We start from the raw sequence: 20,944 nt of genomic DNA, 5'->3' as shown, positions 1-20,944 counted from the left end.
ATTCCATTTAGGTGCATTTGAGGTTATGGTTGTCAATGACAACCGGCTGTCAGAGAGTGGAAGCCTCTGTCAGTGTTGGGGGTTTCCAGAGGAGCTTACAGAGCACACAGAGCAGCTATTGATGAAGCCTGCTTTATGGACTCAGACCCACCAAAGGCGATGGTGTGTGACAAAGACAGTGAGGGGGAGTTGGTAGTTTGATTCTTCGACCCTGAGAGCCACATTTGATTTTAATGTAACGCACAGTTTAGTTTAAGATGTTGACAGAGATTGGGAGGTTGCACCAGCAACAAGGAGACAAAAACAAAACAAGAATTGATATGCAAATGAAAACAGTAGTAACCTATAAAAAGCACCTACCAGGAACTTTTTCAGGAACTTCGTTGGACAACGGAGGAATCAGAGTCTAAATGTTCCTGGTGTCATCCCTGACCATACATTAACCACAGTTTATTTCCCCTCAGCACAGTTAGTATACCGTAGTTGTCATGTGTGGATATTGTCTAAAAACGTCAGACAAACAAAACGTCAGTGAACCTTCCTCGACATTGATTTTCTCCTCAGTAAAAACGTTTCTGGTATTTTATAAATTATACCGGTAGTTTTTTAAAATGTTAAACTTTAAGTCAGACAAAATGTCAAACAAATAAAAGCTTTTCTACCCAGAGTTGTGTCCCTGTGAGCGTGGAGAAGATTTTAAAACAGCATTTACATGTTACAGAAAGTAAAAATAAATACATTTCTGAATAAATTAAATACAAAAAAAGAAAAAAGAAAGAAAAATCCAAATAATAATGATAAAAAAAACATCGTTTTGGTGGTGGGCGTGCGTTAGGAGGGCTCATGAAGTCAGTGTCTCATGCCGAAGGCTCATGGAGGAAGTAATCGTTGCTTACATAGATTTACTAGTTATTCGCAGCTGTACAAGGTGTCTTATGGATTACTATATTAGAAAATGCATAAATGTTGTCCAAAGGTCAGTATAAATTATAAATACTATAAATCAAGGCCTCAGCCTATGAAGCTGTAGGCTGCCTCATTAATCTGAACTACACAGAAACTGCATGGATAACCTTCGTAAGGATTTACAAATGAAAAGTGTAGGTTCTTGCCTTTTGGAGTTTCGTTAAAAAAAAAAAAATTCAGACGTTAAAACATATTAAAGAGGCTTGATTTAATTGATTTGATGCACAATGTTTGGCTAATTAGACTATTAGAACATACAAAACAAAACACAGACTGACAATAAAGTTCACTTGTAGTGATTGTCACATGAAAAACGTCCTTAAATTACGTCTGAATGTGATGTATAGAAATTGGAAACTGTGTTGTTGGGAGTATGGCATCACACACACACACACACACACACACACACACACACACACTCCCTCCTCCTCCTCCTCTGGAAACCTGTTCTGGAGGGAGTGACTTGATCCAGGCGGCGTCCAATTATATGGAAGCAGCACTTATTCCACTTTATTTCAGGCTACAGTTAAGTGGCTTGAAGCCTTCAGAGACACACGGGCTTGTAGTATAAGGGCAGAGCAATAGGCAGAGAGACGGTACCCATGTGACATGTGAGCAGAAAGCTAAAGACAAAGGTAGAAATATCTACTACACCGGGAGAAGCGTCTGGCGGAGAAGCGTCGGAGGAGACGCAGAGGATGCTCCAAATCAAATCCACGAAGGGCTTTTTTTCTCGTCTGGAAATTCACGGCTTCATATAAATGATTCATTACAGCCTGTTTTCTATTTCTATGGGAGTAATTGCGCTCGCAGTGAGTTTCAGCTGAAGCCGATCTGCAGAAAGACGCTTGTAAAAAAAAAAAATAAATAAAAAAAGAAAGAGAGAGAGAAAAAAAAAAAGGCTGGGATCTGAGCCTGGAGAGAAAAATATAAAGTCAATTCATTTTTCTTTTTTCTTTTTTTTTTTAAGGGGGGAGTTTGATAAGCGTCGCTTTTGAACCTGCACTGGACCCTCATCTGTCAAAGGGATCAACTGTTGCTGCAGCCGGAGCCAGCACAGAGACATTCTCCAAGTGTGTCTGGCTTTCGTAATGGATGTTTGACCGTCACTCGGTCCTGCATGCAGCCACACAGCCGGTGTTGTGCAATTAACATGGAAGAGAGACTGATACTGTTGTTGATGCCTCGGATACACCTTCATCTGTCCTGATGTGAAGCCACATTGTTGCACTGAGGAGAATGATAATATCCCACACCGCTGCCGGCTTTTTCATCCTGGTCGATCACCTCTCTGTGTGAAACTAAACATTTAGATTCTGTTCTCTTTGTACAACAGAGCAGTTTTTTTTTTTAGGGGGGGGCATTTGAACTCACTGGCAGACATCAACATTGACAAGCTTTTTTTTGTTATAGTGACCTTGCCCGGTTTTGACATCTATTCAGCGGGAGATCAACATGCTGATGATGATGGAGAACAGCGGTATGGACGCGCATCAGGTTGATATCGATTCGGAATTTGAGCCTCACAGCCGGTCGCGGTCGTGCACCTGGCCGCTGCCGTGTCCGGAGGATTTCCCCGGGGGAGAAGAGGCGAACCGGGGTCTGGCCCTGGCATCGGTCAAAGTGGAGCAGTACAACGTGCCCGCATGCCGGGCCGAGAGAAAAGGCGGCGCACCGGCGGAGATCAAGCATCCAGCCGGCGCCCCGGCCCCGGTCGTGGCCGCTCCTGCCTGCATGTCCGGGGCAGCGCTCGACGTGGCCGGCCAGCTGCGCAAAGCCAAGTCCTCCCGGCGGAACGCGTGGGGGAACCTGTCGTATGCAGACCTCATCACCCGTGCCATCGAGAGCGCCCCGGAAAAGAGACTCACCCTGTCCCAAATTTATGACTGGATGGTTCGCTTTGTTCCTTATTTCAAGGATAAAGGCGACAGCAACAGTTCAGCCGGATGGAAGGTAGGCCACATGAAAGAATTCTCTAACACCACATGGCGAAGGTTTTAGTGGAGAAGCTACACTATATTTAGCCTCAGCCCATGTCTGCAGCATAACTCCTTTTCTGCATATTTGAAAGCCACATAATTGACCCTTGGTTCCAACAATTTATGTCAGTGGCGTGTCCCCGTGTCACTCCAGAGTACAGTGTGTGGAAAGGGGCGGTGAGCATGGTTGGAGAAGGGTTCACTGGGTTCATCGTATTTAGGGACTGCAGCCCGTGCATATAGGAGAAGCCACACGGAGTCAACCCGCCTCCTCTCCACGGTTCCCTTTGGATAGGCGATTGTTACGCGTTGTGACGCATTCGTAAAGTGTCTGGTTTCAAGCCCGTATTTCTCGGCGTTATCGGGTCACACTGGGGACAAAGTGTGCCTCCGGTCCGATTTGCAGCTCCTCGACTCGGAGCGTCACCCGTTTCCTCCGGTTGGGTGTTCGGGATAAAGCGTTTGGAGCCACCCCGCCCCCCTGCTATCCATTGTGCGCACGTTGAATTACGCACAGTCTGTGCGAAAGCATGGCACAAGGCGTGGGGTTTAAAAGGACAATAACAAGAGATGATGACATGGGGTGTCACAGCAAACAGATGTAACTGCAGATTATCCCTTAAATTCAAATTAATATGAGGTTAATCTATTAGATTGGTTGTTGTAATCTACTTAAATTTACCATCCATTCTGCGTGAGGATTAATGGTCTTTTGTTTCCAAGCCCTGTACTGGAGCTCCACCTCATACTATTATTTATCTTGGACAAAGTTTTTCTCCCGTGTGACACCCCCCCCCCCCTTTTTTTTTAAAAACATCTTTATCAAACTCCTGCAAGGAAAATGAATATTAGTAGGATTCTAGTTCCTACTTGAATGTACACTGTGTTCCAATATCTGGCAAATCTCCCTCTGGTCTCCTGGCATTAAATGTTCCATTACACACATCAATCAGGACTGTCCAAACTGAGCCCTGAGTCATATTTAAATACACTGAATAACACTTATAACAACAAGATTGTTTTAGGAAAGAAAAAGAGAGGGGAGAAAGAAAAAGAAAATCTGGGTTGCTGTGTTTCCACTCGTCTTTTACGTTATTTTGTTTGTAGTGGGAGTTTAACCAAAGAGTCAATACTGCAATTAATGGGAATTTCTACAGCAGATAGTCCAACAGAGCAGGAGTAGCCTCAATAACTCCCTTCTTGTTAAATTTGACAGCGGGCTTTAACATTTACTGGCATTGCTTCAGCTGGGAGACACATCATTAAACATGACAATAATCTTAAAGATGGCCAGGAAGCATGTTTAAAAGGGGCACTCAAGCAATTCAGTATTTTGCTTCCATAGAGTTGGCACATTCACAAGGGACACATTAAAGAAAAAGAATGGTGAAAATTAAAGCAGCAGAGGCAGAGAAATCCTCCGTTTTTTTTATCCCTTAATATTTGGGCTGGAAACGCTAAATCCTACAGTTTCCATCATGCAACTCAATTATGTCTTTTTGTCAGACACCTCCGCCCACACTTCCAGTTTGTAACACAGGCTTTCTGTTAGAATTTTAAATCGCGAGCGTAAAGCTGAGATAACCCCGATGACATCACTGTGACATCATCAATCAGATGTCAAACTTTTAAAGCGCTCTGTAGAAACACAGAATATTATTATTGTTTATTCTTACAGCATACACAATCCTCCACATGACAACTAAACTAAACTTCATCTTGAGCTCAAGCTGATATAACCCTGATGACATCGCTGTGACATCATCAGAGTTATTTGTTTTTTTTCTCCAAACTTTAAAGCGTCCTCCCAGAAACACGAGACATTATAAAAACCTGTATTATAATGTTTATAATTATTTTATTCTTACAGTCTACACAATCCTCCACATGGCAATCAAACCTAAACTTCATGTGTAAAATTGTTGGGCTGCACCTTTAAGTTTGCAGTTTACTTTCCTGTGTGTTTATCTGGCAGCCGATACAAACAGAAAGAGCTTAAAAGAACAGGAAGCACGAGTTGCAGTGGTTGGGAGTCGGACATCCTTTAACGTCGTCATATCTTTACAGAATGTTTTTGATAAGTGCCATTGTCTCCATCCCTCTCTCTCTCTCTCTCTCTCTCTCTCTCACACAAGGTTTATTCAACGCTCTCCCCTGCCCCGACATCTCATTTGGCTCCACACCAGCCTCTCCAGTTGAGCAGTATTACGGCACAGATTAATCTCAATAAAATCACCATCTGATTTAGTTCTGAGCAGAGCAGCAACAAACCTCTGTCCAATCTTTATGGTATGGTGGGGTTTTAAAATTGGATTTAAAGCGGGGTTTAATTCCCGGGGCCTTGTTTGTGCTGCCCAAGGATGGCCCAGCTTGATGCCTGCTCCCATTCCAGCTCTCTGTGTGTATGTTTGTGTGTTTTCTTTCTTCACGATTGGTCAGTATGGCAAGGAAGCTGATTGGTGGAGAGAGAGGCTCCAAGTCGAGGCGGAAAAACAACTTGATTCCATCATAATAACACTCTTCAACAACAACAACAAAAAAAAAAGGAAAGAAGGAGATGTGTGCAGGCACATGTTGAACCGTAATGTTTGGCAGCGATTTTAATGAGGAGGCACATAAACACACACACACTTAACATACAGTATATATATATATATATATATATATATAGATATACACCCTCACACATTGCTGTATGTTTCTACTCACACTGAACAGCACAGAGGACGGGTGTGCTCGTGTTGGAGGGGAGGTGTGTGTGTGTGTGTGTGTGTGTGTGTGTGTGTGTGTGTGTGTGTGTGTGTGTGTGGGGTGGGGGGTGTATATGGATGGATGGCTGGATGGGATAAGTGGGAGGGAAATAAGATCCAGTCAGAGTCCTGCTATTAAAAGCAGTCTTTAAGAACTGTTGTGTAATCCTGTCTGAGAGCTGCTGCTCAATTCAGCCGCTGGGCTCTTTGTCTTCATCTGGGCCAGCAGCTTCTCCTGCCTCTTAATACCACACACACATTACACATGTACTGTACCCACACACTGGTGAGGCGTCTCTTCACATGTCTTAAGTGTCAAGCACCAAGGCTACAGTGGTGGATTGGATTTCTGTCACACGTTCACACACACACACACATACACACACACACACACACTCATGTCCACTGGTAGTGTATAGATTTCTTTGATTGTGGTCGCACACACACACATATATACACACACACACATATATACACACACAGTGTCGCTTAAGCTCCTGGCAGCAGGGTTACCATGATGTCTATGTATGGATTTCTCCGACTGTGGTTCAGTAATTGCGGTCAAGTGTTTTGGCCATGTTTGTTATTGCATCTGAGGTGGGAGGCAGTGTTTGGTCATATGAAGTAATGAAGTAAGTTCAGTTCTGTAGGTGGTCACAGTGGTGCTACACACACACACACACACACACACACACACACTGTTATATTCATTTCACAAGTGGCTGTGCGTGGGAATGGATGTGCTGAGCGGTGGCCTGTCTGCAGGCTGTACTGTACACACATTCAGCAGCAGGCAGGCAGGCAGGTAGGAGCTGACTGACTCTACCTGAAGGCTTCGCAGAGCGGCATGTTAAAGGCACAATGTGGGCGTAAGACTGTTCTAATCAGCCTCCGAAATAATGAGCACACGGCAAGACAAGCAGCAATACCCATGAAGGTCAATTATAATTTCATAAAAGCTTAAATTCCTGTTTGTTTTTTTTTGCCTTTAACTTAAAGGAATTTGATCAATTTGACAGTATTTGTCACATGGTGAGAGAGTTCGGTGTCCAGCACCTGAGAGACGGCTGCAAACATTTATGAGCATTAAAGTGTCTAAATTTGTATTAAAAAAAGGGATTTCTTCATGTATTTGCTCCTGAATGCACCATTCTGAGAAGCATCTGGATCAGTTTGAAAGCTGCATGTTCACGCAGACTTCAATGACACATAATCCCTGCACACCTGTGTATAGCAGATTTCTGCTACTGATCCAAACCCTCTGACCCTGAAGTGTTGATGTTTTCTGGGTTTTGCAGTTGCATTTCAAATGCAATTTAACAAGAAATTTCTCCCTCTGTCCCTTTGCCAATCGTCTGCATCCATGTGTCATATGTTGCAAGTAGATGCACTGCAGCGGGAAGAGGGAAAGAGTCGGATACTGTGTGTGAAATCACTCCCTCTTTCACAGCTCTGTTTATAATGGACACAGTCTATAGTGAGCAGTAAACCTCAGTAAACTAAATAAAGGAGAAAAAATGTAGCTTCAGGTATGAGTCAGTTTACAGTCTCAGTCTGTGCAGAACTGTATTGTAGGACATCAGCTTTTTAAAGCAAATTTTAAAGCTATGTTCTTTCTTTTTGGCAAGTGATGGGGTTACATATGAACACATGCTAAGCTGTGTTCATATGTAACGTGAAGTAATTGTATTTCCTTTCTTTTGTTTTTGTTTTTGTTTTGTCAGTCCTGGCTCTCAGATGGAAAAAGGTGAAATAGTGTACAGGCAGAATGTAACTGGTGTTAACTAGTTACAGGAGCTTCTTATAATAATAATAATAATACAAACAAAAATCAAATTTTTTTTGGTGGTGAAAATCCATTTTATATAATAAACAGGATAAAAAAAAGTTAATTAAAATCTAACATGATTAATTTCATCCCTAAAAATAGTCAGTCTGACTTTATGTTGGTTTACCTTCTTCTATATCCCTGATTACTGAGAGTAAAATGGGATCTTTACCTCTAATATGCTTCTAATCTGCTTGTAATGCATCACAATGCACTTTACCGCCCACGCTGGTGGTCATCACCTCCTTCTGCTGAGATCCCACTTGCAGGAGATAGAAGAGGAGAATAAGGTGCAGAGCACAGAGAGAGAGAGAGGAAAAAAAAGAGGAGGCAAGGAGACATTTTGAAGAACAAGGTATTATTTGTCCTGCCAATAAAACCTTTTTTGAATTGGATTCAGAATTGAGTGGGAGAGGGATAGAGGCAGAAAGAGAAAAGTAGAGTGAGTGCGAGAGTGGTGGCGGTGGCCCCTGCTGCTGTGCACATTGATAGCAGCCTTAATGCCTGTGATGCTCCAGCGCCAGCCGAGACAGAGGGGAATTGGTTGGAGATGGTGGAACAGGCTTAGAGGGTTCCCTGTGCCAGCCGGCCTGGCGCTGGCTCAACAGAAAGCCCTCTGCACCGCTACACAGTTATTGTTATTATCACAAAGGCACAGCAGAAGGAGAGGCAGCTCTTGAGTTGGCGGGCTTGGCGCTGGGTTAACTGGGGGTGGGGAACGGGAAGAGGAATTTGGAAGGAGAAGGGGGTTGGTTGTTGAATGTGAAACTATGGTAAACCTCATCTGATCAGTCCTGTGAATGGAGAGAAAAACAGTTGGGAAGAGTCGTTGAGGTCTTGAATGGAAAGGAGGCCACGCGGAGACGGACAGATTTTGTATCCGAGAGGATCAGTTGCCTCGTCAGTTGATGCCGATCTACAAAAAAAAAAAAGAAAAAGAAAGGGCGCTTGAATAGAAACGCGGGCCGATATATCACTTCAGTCTGGAGAAGGGTTTGGATGTAAACAAGGGATGCACCGGCAGTGGAGGCGGGGTGTTCTCTGCTTAAATGAGTCATACTGGTTAGAATAGAACATAATATTCTCGCCCTCAGCCCTCACACTTCAATCAGTTGGAATAAATCAGCTGGAATAAAATGTTGAGAAACACTCTACAGACGGAAATTCCAGAGAGAAAACCGAGTCCAGACACACAACAGTCAGCGAGGCAGGCGGATCTTGGGAATCGTGCCTGGTGGTGTGTCGTAAAATGTCGGCCCAGCACACACATTCTCTCCATGTTGTCTACCAGACCTAAGGGCTTTCAAAATGTTCTGGTGTCTGGCTCGGACGACGAGCAGAGCGCTAGTCAAAAAACAGTCAGTACTCTGAACCGACTGTCAGACTGTGACTCAGACGCAGGTCAGCACATAATGTTGTTACACTGCTAACGAGGCCTTAAAGGACCATACTTGGGGGGGGGTTTCCGTCGCTTTATCTCATTTTCTTACATCACAACTAAACACTTTGACATCCACACTGACGCATTTGAGGAATTTGTGTTTTGTCTACTGATCCAGGCGGCCGTTTGGTTTCCGTTCATTTCTATATGATATGAAAATCTATTCGCAGATGCTTAAAACTTAGTTACATAATCTATTACAGCAGCTCCCTGAGTAATATTTAACTTTAAAGGGTATTTTAAAGTGTGAAAACAAACAGTTCTATGTGTAAAGCGTCAAAAAAAAGACGTAGTTTTCCGTTGGTTTCCATTAATTTCTGTGTAGTATGAAAACCAATCTCATATACTTCACATAACCAGTAGTTTCAATTGTAATTTGTCGACTGTTCCAGGCTGCCATTGACTTCCATTGACTTTCGTATGATATGAAAATCTGTCAACAGATGCTTAAAACTTAGTTACTTAATCGATTACAGCAACTCCCTGAGTAATGTTTTACTTTGGAGGTTTCTTTTTAAAGTGTGAAAACAAACCTTTTTATGTGTTATGCATTGTTGCACTGACTTAGGACTACGAATATAAAGAGGCAGCCATTGGTTTCCATTCATATTTTCTGCATTATGAAAATCAATCACATAACCGGTGGCCGTTGTGCAAACCACGCTGTTGTATTTCAGAAGTTCAGTTGTAGTTTGTCGACTGTTCCAGGCTGCCATTGACTTCCATTCACTTCTGTATGATATGAAAGTGTACAAGCACAATCGAGAAACTCGCTTGAGTTGTATATAATGTAACACAGTGGAAGTCAAGTCTGCATTTGTTTGTCTCACACAACTGACAAGTTTACTCTGTTGTCTGCTAACAAAGAGCACAATAGTAGGTCAAAAACAGATCACAGTGACAGCGCGTTGTACATTCAAACGAGAGTTCAGACTTTGAATAAAAGGAGTCGCTCTAACGCAGAGTTGAACTTCGCTGTGATGTGACATAAGCAAGCTTTATGAATCTGCTGAGTAATTTTGTTTCCAATATAGTATAAATGCAAAATGAAGGTTTAATTTTCTAATTTTGCATAATGGCTACTTGTAATGTAAGATAAGATATTCCTGTATTAGTCCCACAGTGCAGCATCAGAACAGCAAAGTGGATGATACAAAGAAAGAAAAACAAATTGCAAAATGACAAGAACCAAATACTTAAAATAAAAGATTAATGATATAATAATATATAATATGAACAATTAGATACCAGATATACAAGATTGTCAAATAAGTAAAAGTGGTAAAATAAGTCTGATTATATTCATATCATACGGAAATGGATGGAAATCAATGGCTGCTTGAGGTGGTAGATGCTGAACGGTACATTCAGATTGCTGAGACACAACAGCATGGGTTGCAGAAAGTCTACTTGTAATGTAAAGCACATGTGATTGATTGATTAATTGTTTTATTATTGTACCATGCAGAAAGAATGGAAAACAATGGCTACCGAAAACTAACTGTGCAGCACGCATTCGAAAATGACATTAAGTATACTGCACATGAGCAGCTGTCAAGGAGCCGAAGCGCATTAGGTATATCAATATGTATGAAAGCGGTGAGGTTATTGTTGATCACTGTGCTCTTCATATTTCTGTTTTTAATTAATGACACAAAACGAGAGCAACAATGTTAAACACACGGAAAATGTTTGATTTCACACTGAGACAGCCTTTTAAAGTTATACATCACACACGGAGTTACACTTGAAATACATTCATCCTAACAACCCCAATCCATCAATCCACACCAACAACAACCTGATTATGATCCCACTGGTATCGGAGAGGAAAATGTTATAATGTAATCATGCATCTGAAATTGCGCTAAATTTTAATGTGATTAATGACACAGTCGCTTCATAAAGTATTCAACCCCCTAACTTTCTGCATATTGTTCTCATTATACTATGTACCAATTTTAATAAATCATCGTGCACTCACAGTGTGCTTATAATGGGCTTTTGATGCAATGCCTTATGAGCACCACTTCAAGTAATGTGTTGCCCTTATTTTTTTACTGCAAATGGGATTAGTTTTTGAGTTCCTGCACACGCTAAAATGGGTTTGATAGAGGTTTGTATGGATCTGGAGATTCTATGTGTGTGTGTGTGTGTGTGCATCTGCTCTTGTTGTTGTGTAGCTAGGCCTGATGGGAGTCCAGGTCCGGGGGGTACAGCTCTAGTTAATAATTCAGATGAGGCTCATTATCAAGGCAGCGCAGATCTCTCTCTGATTCCACCTTAATTGCAGGCAGGATGTGCCTCTCAGACACTCTCAAAGTCACTCCCCCTCCTGTCTGCAGCTGCAAATGACTACCACACACACACACACACACACACACACACACACACACACACACACACACACACGGATCTCCACTGGTTCTGTTCCAGACCCCCACCTCAGTGCAGCAGGTCCCCCTCTCCGTCAGATCAGGGCTGGATCCTCTGTGAGAGCAGGTGAATGGACGTTTGGAGATGAGTAGATAAATTCCACTCAGAGCTTATGACTATCACAGAGTATCGACTCCGAGGCCAGGCATGTGCTCTTATTATGACTCACTTACATTTTTAATCAGATCTTCATGAGGGCTTTCTCCTGTTGGAGGGCTGGGCGAACGAAGATTGATGGCAGGTAATCAGTCAGAGGACAGCGGCTCTGTGATTAATGCTGCCGGAGAGCGAATCTCTCAGCGCCGCGCCGGACCACGTCGGGTTCACGGCCTTTCAGACACAACTTTTTACTGTAGAGTTGAAGCGTGTGGAGGGCGTGTAGACAAGACAACCGGCGCTGCTAACAAGTGCTGTATCACACTTACAGTATGTTGCATTTAAATGATGGCCCGGTGTTTCACAGTGAATTTACTGTCCGGAGATTTTCCCACAGGTACCAGATGCTGGAATTAAATTCAGTCATACAGAACAAATTTACAACGCTTATATTAGTGGGTACGGGACAGTCTCCATGAACTAACCTGCCACAACTTATCAGAGTCTCAATATTGCACTTAAAAATTTATTGCTATGCGAATGAAAAATGTATGGTGTATCCACCCTGGTGCTTGTACTTTCAGAAACGGTAATTAGCCGAAGCTATTTGCTCGGAAATGGTATTCCTGCTCTCCAGATTGATCACGATAGGTGGACAGCTATTTCACGTCTGGCTTTTTTTTTTTTTTTTGGGAGAAATTTACTGCACTAAGAAAATGAGAGAAAGCGGACAAAGTGTTTGTAAATCTCTGACTTGGATCTCTGACTTACTTTGAATGAGGAGAAGGGGAAATCAATGGTCCCGCGGCCCACTGAGGTGAGGAAGGCAGCGACACCGGCAGGGTTAGAGCTTTCATGGTGAGAAATGTTCTGCATGCGCTCACTGGGCCGTGTCCAACAACCTCAGGCACAAAAGGATTCCTTTTTTTAATGTGTTGCGTACAAGTGATTTAAGAGACCTTGGTGCATTCATCAGTTTTCTCAAAGTGCGAATTTTTTTCAATACAAACGAACTCCTCAGACGACCCGGGCCTGTCGTGTTGTCATGAACAAACAGGGAGGCAGAAAGAAGCACTTGTCGACGAGGGATTTACGAGCAGGTCTTGGAGGCTGAAGTTCAGCAGAGCGGTGCTTTGAGCTAAATGCTAACATGCTCTTAATGACAGTGCTAACATGCTGTTATCATGTTTAACACATTTAACATGTTACTTTAGCACAGTGGTTCCCAACCCGTGGGGCAGGGCTCCACTGGTGGGCCGACAAATCATTTGCGAAACAGTACAATTTTGGTGAAAAGATGTGATTTAAAAAAAATAAATTATAATAAAATATATAATATAATAATAATTGTAGATGTTTTAAAAATGAAATGATCTTTAATAACATTAAAAATGTAAAAAGATGTTTTTTTCAGACCAGTCCTGAATATTTCATCGTTATCATTAAAGTAGAAAAGTGCCCTGAGAACGTTTTATTTGGCCTCTGTATTGTTACGGGGTCAGATGTGGGTCGGCAACGTTTTAGACATATTCAAGTGGGACATGAGACATTTAGCACGTTATCGTTCTAACATTTGCTAATTAGCACTAAACGCAAGTGTTTTTATTGCAGGTTTTACCCAAAGCACTGGACAAATTAAAGGAGACATTTCACTTAAAGCCCCAAATGCCAATTTTAGAAGTAATGTCTGTACAAACTTTCATGGCTTTAACTTTATTTTTTTATACCAAACCAATCCTCGACTCTGAGATGATGCCGCATTGACATCTGTAGTAAGATTTCCTAACTGTTTCATTTCCCCCTAAAATCACTTCATAACACATTTGTTATGTTTGTTTCCGGTGATTTCCAACAGCAGCTTGGTGTTATGAAATTTCCTCTTTTTATGAATGCAACCTTCCCACAAACGGAGCAGAGCAGGCAGCCTTATATAGCAATCTGGGGGTACTGATTATTCTGATGATCAAATGTGACTAACACACACCTCCTCACACACAGATGGCGCACGGAGGGCTGAACCACACCGAGCTACACGTGCTGAAGAGGTTGCATTTTTTTTTGTTGAGGGGAAATTAATGTTTAGCAATAGTTAAAGAACAACAGTGCTTTATTAACCGGCTCCACTCCATCATTTCACAGTACCATCAATCACCCTTAATGTGTATTGTTCTCAGCGTGGTTCAGGTTCTGTTCAGCATCAGTCAAGTCGCATTCATTTGCTGGCAATTGAATCTATTTTCATTAAAGATGTCTGTAATTGCACTTTGATCATGTTTGATAAAAGCCAGTTGAAAATTAAAGCCATTAGTGTCTTAAGAGCAGGGATCGTTTGCTGTGTTTCAGCCAGAGTTATTTGTTCATCGTCTTTGTTAAAAAAAAAAAAAAATGTTAAAAAATGTGTTAAAGCAGTCGCTACACTCGCGAAGTGTCTGCTAACGATGTCAAGGCGAGCTGAGGCACACACAAAAAGAACAACATGCCTACTGTCTATTGTCAGCACAAAGAAGGGGTCAGGGAAGAGTATTTTCACTGATGAATATTCATCAGTCCTGCAGCATATTTGGACGAATTACAATAAAAGCCTTTCAAGCCAGAGAGGAGTAGAAAAAAATCATTTTGGAGATTATTAATCAAACATCATTAAACTGCTTTAAATCTCAGCTAAGCAAATTTACATTATGGTATATACAGATTGCACATAGTGTGTGTGTGTGTGTGTTGTGTGTGTGTGTGTGTGTGTGTGTGTGTGTGTGTGTGACGGCCTGCTGAGGGCGGTCCAGGAGGCAGACAGAGGTTAGCAGCGTAAGACGGCCCTCAGTGGATTTCTGTGTCAGTTTGATGAAAATAGGTCAGGATTCAGAGCTCGGCGTTTAGCATTCTGCCCATGTGATGGCTGACGCTGCGCCTGACGACAGCTAGCCTCGAATGAACTCCAGACTTTTTCTGTCTCTTTGTTTCTCCCCCCCCCCTCCTCCTCTCCTCTCCTCTCTCTCTCTCCATCTTCTTCACTCCCTATTCCTCTGTAATCTAAACTCCTGTCCTGTCGTCCTCTGTGTCTCTCTCCGCTGCGGCTTCCATCGCTTCAAGTTCACATGAAGAAATTCTAATTTGTGGCTGTAGATTAAGTCGGCTCCTGCAGAGAAATTGCACTTAAATCCACAATAGTCTGCGTCTGGTAGAATTTATTTGATTTAGATGTACTTTTGACTATTGTAGTCCCGCTTTCGAGAGAGAAAATAGATGTGCTGCAAAGTTTTATGAGGATAGTAATTCAACCGTGGCCAGCGGTGACCTAGCTTAGCATAGGGTCCACAGTATGTTTGGTCACCACTCGAAGAGCTTGATTTATTATTCTCCCACAGAGCAGGCCCTCATCTCTCATGACTGGCATGCTTTCAAAATGATTCCCTTAAAGGTGAATTCACTCTCAGATGAGCCGGTTCAATGTTTAGCTACACACCAGGCTCGGCAATTGAGTCACAGCAACCACCTCTGGCATGTCGAGAATTGGCTGCGCTGCAAATAATGGGGTAAATATAAAGCTAACAGATAGAAGAGATAAGTGAGAAGACCGCTGCGAGGTCAATTCTGTTAAGTGAATTTTCTGATAAGGTTGATTTGTGTCCAATTAGATTACCTAGACAGAAAAAGGTTGTTTCATAGCCTTCAAAACACTGTCTTATTGACTGGGAATGCTTGGCTCTCTTAGCTGGCTGTTAGCCAAAAGCTAATTTAGCAAAACAACTAATGTAATTGTGAATGTGTGACTTGTAGCTACACTGAGATGCAGAAGTCTGAGACCACTTTCCCAGGAAAGTGGTCTCAGACTTTTGGACCACACTGTATCTCGTTAACACCAGGTTTCGCTCTGTTAGCAGCACAGCCTGAGGAGGGAGATGTTTAACAGACGGTACAACATCAACAAGAACCAGCCGCGTTACCTTAAAATGTAGTAAGGTTATAAATGGTTATAAATAGTCTGGACTGGATGACTTTGGTTAACTTATGACTTTGCCGTGTCTGCCACAATTTGTACACGAGAAATATCACAATATAATAGGCAGATTGCCATGAAATTTTAATGTTAGCAAGAGCATGAATCCTTTAGTTCTTCCTCATACACAAATGTAATACATATTGAATTTCCATATATGATATATATTTCCATATAGAATAAAAAAATCTGTAAAAATGTTTTACAAAACCTGTTCGAAATTGAAAGAATTGACATGTATGTCTCGCCCATACAAACAAGCACACATGCATGTTCATGTATGTATGCTTATAACATATGTTATATGAATATGTCTTAAACCCAAAGCCTGTTGATATGTTGATACAGTAGAGACCATTTTCCCAGAATGGTAAAATAGACATGTTCAAGATTAAACATAAACATATACAGTATAAGTATACAGACTGTATGTTGTTTTAATAAACTTAGATATATAAATTAAATGTATATCATCAACATATATGGTTGCAACATGTTGTACCATATAAAAATGTTTATATTATAAACGTATATCTCCATATATCCTGAGGATGTATATATATGTGATAATAATATATCTCCTTATATGTGACACACATGGTAACATTACTCTTTGTATCGGGGCATATGTGTCATATATTACATTTCTGTGTGGGAACTCAGCTCAGTGTTTTGAGCATTAAGATTTCCTGAAAACAACATTTGGTTGTGCAGAAAAAGATGCAACACTTTCTCAAGGCTAAAAATGCTGAATTTATTTAAAAAAAAAAAAACTCTAAGATATTGCATTTAACTTGGAATTAATTTATGCAAATGTGCTGAACACATTCATTCTCCCGAGAGGATGAGCCTGTTTATATTTCATATTTCTATGGTTTTGCTTTTAGTGTCAGCCTCAGGAAAAAAACGTTATTTTTTAACCGTATTACAAGCCTTAATCTAAGACTCATCAGATCACAACATTGTTGTTGGTACTGCCCAGTACTTTCATATTGTTGGCATTAAGAGCCATTTCAGTCTCCGAGGGCCACTGGCATGGCTTTTTAGTGTCTCTGATGCCTTGTTAACAGATCCATCAATGAGGGATGAAAATTAGATTTCATCTAGGCAGATAGACCTATTAGTTGTTGGGTAATCACATGTATCAGACATTAAAAAAATAACTTATAATAACCAAGACCCCAGAGGCTCCAAAAAGTCCCAGGTTCACTTGCATGTCAACTGGTGTTTGGTGATACAGAATACGTGGTTTACTGGCTGGTCGCTGGGTGTCTGGGTCTGTAACAAAGCTGCTGTGTGTAATCTGCTATGTGTATATACTTATTTTGTCCATAAACCCCAGGAGATTGTCCTTTATTTTTACATTTGTATAGTTATGTAATATTCTATAATATGTTATAGAGTATTTAAATGTGTGTAACCATTTACATGGGGAGTAGTGTAAATTACGACAACATTGAATGTTACATAAAAGTTTGTTTCTAAGGTCCAGTCGTCTTTACGAACCTGTTTATTTTATTCTCACATATCATATGGCTGTGTTGTATCCTAGCTTCCTATTGGTCACTTTTAAAGCAATGTCAAGTTCCTTAGTTACTGATTGGCCAGGCGGCGGGAGAACAGCAAGCAAGAGTGTGTGAGAGCCGTTGGTCAGACGTAGCTGCCTCGTCGCCGATCGGCAAGAAGAAGGGCTAACAGTTAAGAGTGTAAACGAGGTGTTATTGTTGTGTAATATCACATTACGAAGCTCAGTGAGTTGAAGTCAGTTAGGGTTACTGATGAAAAATAACAATACAGGACTCTTTCGAGGGCCTGTGATTGGAATGAGTGAACTTTAAATCCTTTTAACAAGGATCAATTAGAGGGCTGGTCTGGTGCCAGCAGCCACGGTAGCAACTAGCCAGTCAATGTTCACCATTACTGTTAATGAGTTATAAGAAGTTAAACGTCTCTTATGTTTACTTTCTGCAAAGCCTTATTTGTCCAGTGTCTGTTCCCGTCTCCACCGCGTGAGGCGTTAAGCTTGTGCCTCCCTAACTGATTTATTGCTCCTCTGAAAGTCTGACTTCATCAAATCCTTGATACCTCTAGTCATATATACTGTCTATGATGAGTGCCACCAAAGTCGATGTGTGGATTTAATAGCGGCATTAATCTGCCTGTTTAATGGTGTTGTTGAGTGGAAGGTGGTCACCGCAAGACGCAGCACTAAAAGGTGAGTTATGGGCCCAGCCGGCGAACGATGAAAGGACAAAATGCAAAGCAGCTGAGATGTGGAAGGAGAGAAGGTGGAATTAAAACAAGGTCTTCTTACTGTATAGCAGAGAGGGCAGATAGAGACCGAGCGAGTCGTTGAACACGGTGTGAAATAAAAAAAAACCCATCTCAGACATGTCTCGCTGTCAAAGTTTTCAGTGGGTTGTCACCAGTCAGTAGCTGTTGCTAAACGCACGCCTGAGGTGATGCTTTATGTGTTAGCACTATTTGCATCTTTGCTAATTTATTGAAAACACATGATAATTGATTCTCATGTGATATTTTATGGGATTTCACAAGTGTGCTTCACTTCTCTTCTCCTCATAACCCTGTTTAGCTAATGAGACTGTTAAAGCAGAACTAGTCTAAATATCATACACCTTTTTTTTTTTCAGGTGTTTCCCAAAACAGTCAACATTGTGGCAGGTTGCTTGTTGTAATGAGGCCCAGTGAGGACTCTCTGCCATGTTTAATTGGATGTGGTTATGAATAAGGTTACACCAATATACTGGGATAATGATAATAGGCTTTTATCATGTACTCTGTGCCATCGAGTGTTGTCCACCTCTGATAGCATAAATACCAGTGGTTAAACATTAGCACGTACATTTACTGATAAAATTTACATTTGTGAGCAGTGGTGGAATTCCCCATGGGAAAGTGGTCTCGGACTCTCGGACCTCCTCTGTATTCACTTAACTGCTTTACTTGGTGTTTCTCAAAGTGGGGTTCCTTGAGGTAGTTCCTGGGGGGGCCACAACAAAAAGGGGACTAATTTGCTATCACAATAATTTCATCAATTAGTAACACAATTACAGAATTTATGACTATTTTGGTCATGAGTTTAAACACTTTCTGTAATAAAACATCTAAAAGAAAAAATCAGATCAATCAGATGGGGGTATGTGGTCTAGTTTGTGTCAGTTTAGGGTTCCTTTGATTACTTCTTTAAGCTTCTTGATTATTTCCATAATGCAACTTTATACTCCCACTACTTTTCCAATAAAAGTTTTGTTCTTTTACCTCACCACATTTATGATACAAATATCTTTTCTGGATAATTCCTGCAGAACATATGATGAACTCATAAGATATGATGCATTTTAACAAATCAAACCACCCCACAGTATACACAGTAGGTCAAATGATCCCCTTTTAAAATTAAATTAAAATTCAGATCACACTTTAATGCATTTCTGAAGAGCTGCTTTGAAGCTCAGAGTGAGCTGCTCCACCGTTGCCATCTTGGCAGCATCTGACTCCTCCCTTTAACTACCAGCTAATCAAAAAATGGGTAAAGAGGGGTGTGTAGCATTTCCGGTTTGTGGCAGACATACGCTCACAGTCGATGGGGATTGACTCATTTTAGGAGCCAGCCTCAAGTGGTCATTAGAGGAACTGCAGTTTTTGGCACTTTAGTGTTGGTTTCATTTTTCAACGCTCTGATGGAGTTAGTGAATGAGTGAATAAGTATTTTTGGTTTTGATGCTTTAAATACATTTTGTTGATAAAGTACTTGAACATCGTGGTATTCTGTTTTCTGCCTTAGCATCACTGTACTTAATGTGCAAATATTGTGCATTTATTTCCAAGCTGTAGGTCTATTGCAGATTAACATTTTATGAGAACACCTGTATGTAAAACAAGTTAAAACGACAATCCACCTCAACCAGCTACACTGCTCAAAGTACATGTCAGTGCTTCAGTAATAAAGATCCAATGTTACTGAGGCATTCTGCAGAATCAGCAGTTTTACCTTACAACACTAATACCCCACTAATACACATAAATATCAATTTTCCAGTCACTGTTGGTCGTATACTCAGCTTGTGAAAACAGTGGTGTAATGTCTTTTGTGGCTCTGGAGGAGCAGGAGGTTTGGCAACTGAGAAAATAAACCCTGATGATGTCATAGCGATGTCATCAAAGTTATCTGAGACTACACATTTGTCTTGCAAACCTGCAGGACAAAAGATACTGGTGTTTAGCAGGCAGCCAAGATCTAATGAAATATTGCATCACGGGAACTGGAGGATCGAGGGGTTTTTTTCTGCTTGGGACAAAAAAAGAAAGAGAAAGAAAAAAATAAAATCTCAAACTCTGCTGCTTTTTTATTTATTTATATATTTATTTTTTTTAAAGGTCAAATAAAGTCCCCAGCTTTTTTGGAAGACTAGATTGCTGCAATACTGGAATAGTACCTTTCTGGATGCAGAACTTCTACTTGTAATCCAATACTTTTAGGTAGCAGTATTTATACAGGACTTTTAACAACCCCACAATAATAAGTCTTACTCCACTGGTTAATGTGATGCGGTTCTGTTGACTGAACACGATGACATGCCGTTGGGAAAATCTCCCTCTATATATACCGTTAGCCTATAGCATGAATGCAATTAGCAGCAGCATTAATTATTGCATCTGTCCCATTGTCTAAATGCTGTAACAGGTGTTTTCATTAATAGGATACAATTTTTTTCTGGAAATTGTTGGACATGAAAGTTGAGCCATATTGAATATCACAGAAAAACAATATCAGCTGCCGAGATGTCGACAGGTGTGATGAAGCTGACGGGAGGTCGGAGGAGGGCAGGATGGTCATATAGCACGCTGGTTGCGTGACTGTGCAGCGTACAGCGCCTGTCTGTGTAATTCTCGCAAGACAGATATTAAAGACGCAGCGTCGAGGCCTTCCCTCCGCTCTGTCCCTGCACTCCCTCTCTCTCCCCTCTCTCTCTCTCTCTCCCCTCGACTTCCCCATTCTCCCTTTCCCTCTCTTTCCCGTTCCCTCTCCGTCTCTGCTAATGATCTGCTCCGCCTGTCGCTGCCTGGCTGACTGATGCCCACTGACAGCCCCACTCATGCGGAAAGGCTGCACCCCTCCTCCCCTCCGAACACACACACACACACACACACACACACTAACACACACACACACACACACACACACACACACAGAGTAATGAACTCCTACATATCCAAATGCAACATGTTTACTATGCATATGTGACACACATGCACCATGCACGCCAACTTGCGTAAGCGCTCACGGTGAGATAGATAGATCCACATTAACAAATCACGCCCATTTGTTCAGTCACATGTCAACAGACATATATGTAGAGCAGATGACAAACGCACAAATAGACCACACTGTATACGTTACCCGCAGATTGCGCTCCTCCTCTTTCATACTAT

General features: G+C 41.5%; 1 protein-coding gene across 1 annotated transcript in view; it reads left to right on the top strand.

The window, feature by feature from the left end:
• Positions 1–228: 228 nt before the first annotated feature.
• foxo6b (forkhead box O6 b) overlaps positions 229–20,944 on the top strand; it is a 44,746-nt gene continuing 24,030 nt past the window's right edge. Inside the window, exon 1 of the mRNA XM_056399889.1 lies at positions 229–2,919. Within this exon, the coding sequence (XP_056255864.1) occupies positions 2,422–2,919 (498 nt within the window). The 5' untranslated portion in view covers positions 229–2,421. The remainder of the gene's footprint in view (positions 2,920–20,944) is intronic.

Source organism: Seriola aureovittata, chromosome 16, assembly GCF_021018895.1.
Source record: "Seriola aureovittata isolate HTS-2021-v1 ecotype China chromosome 16, ASM2101889v1, whole genome shotgun sequence".
NCBI classification, from domain to species: domain Eukaryota; kingdom Metazoa; phylum Chordata; class Actinopteri; order Carangiformes; family Carangidae; genus Seriola; species Seriola aureovittata.
This window is presented reverse-complemented; position numbering and strand designations above follow the sequence as displayed.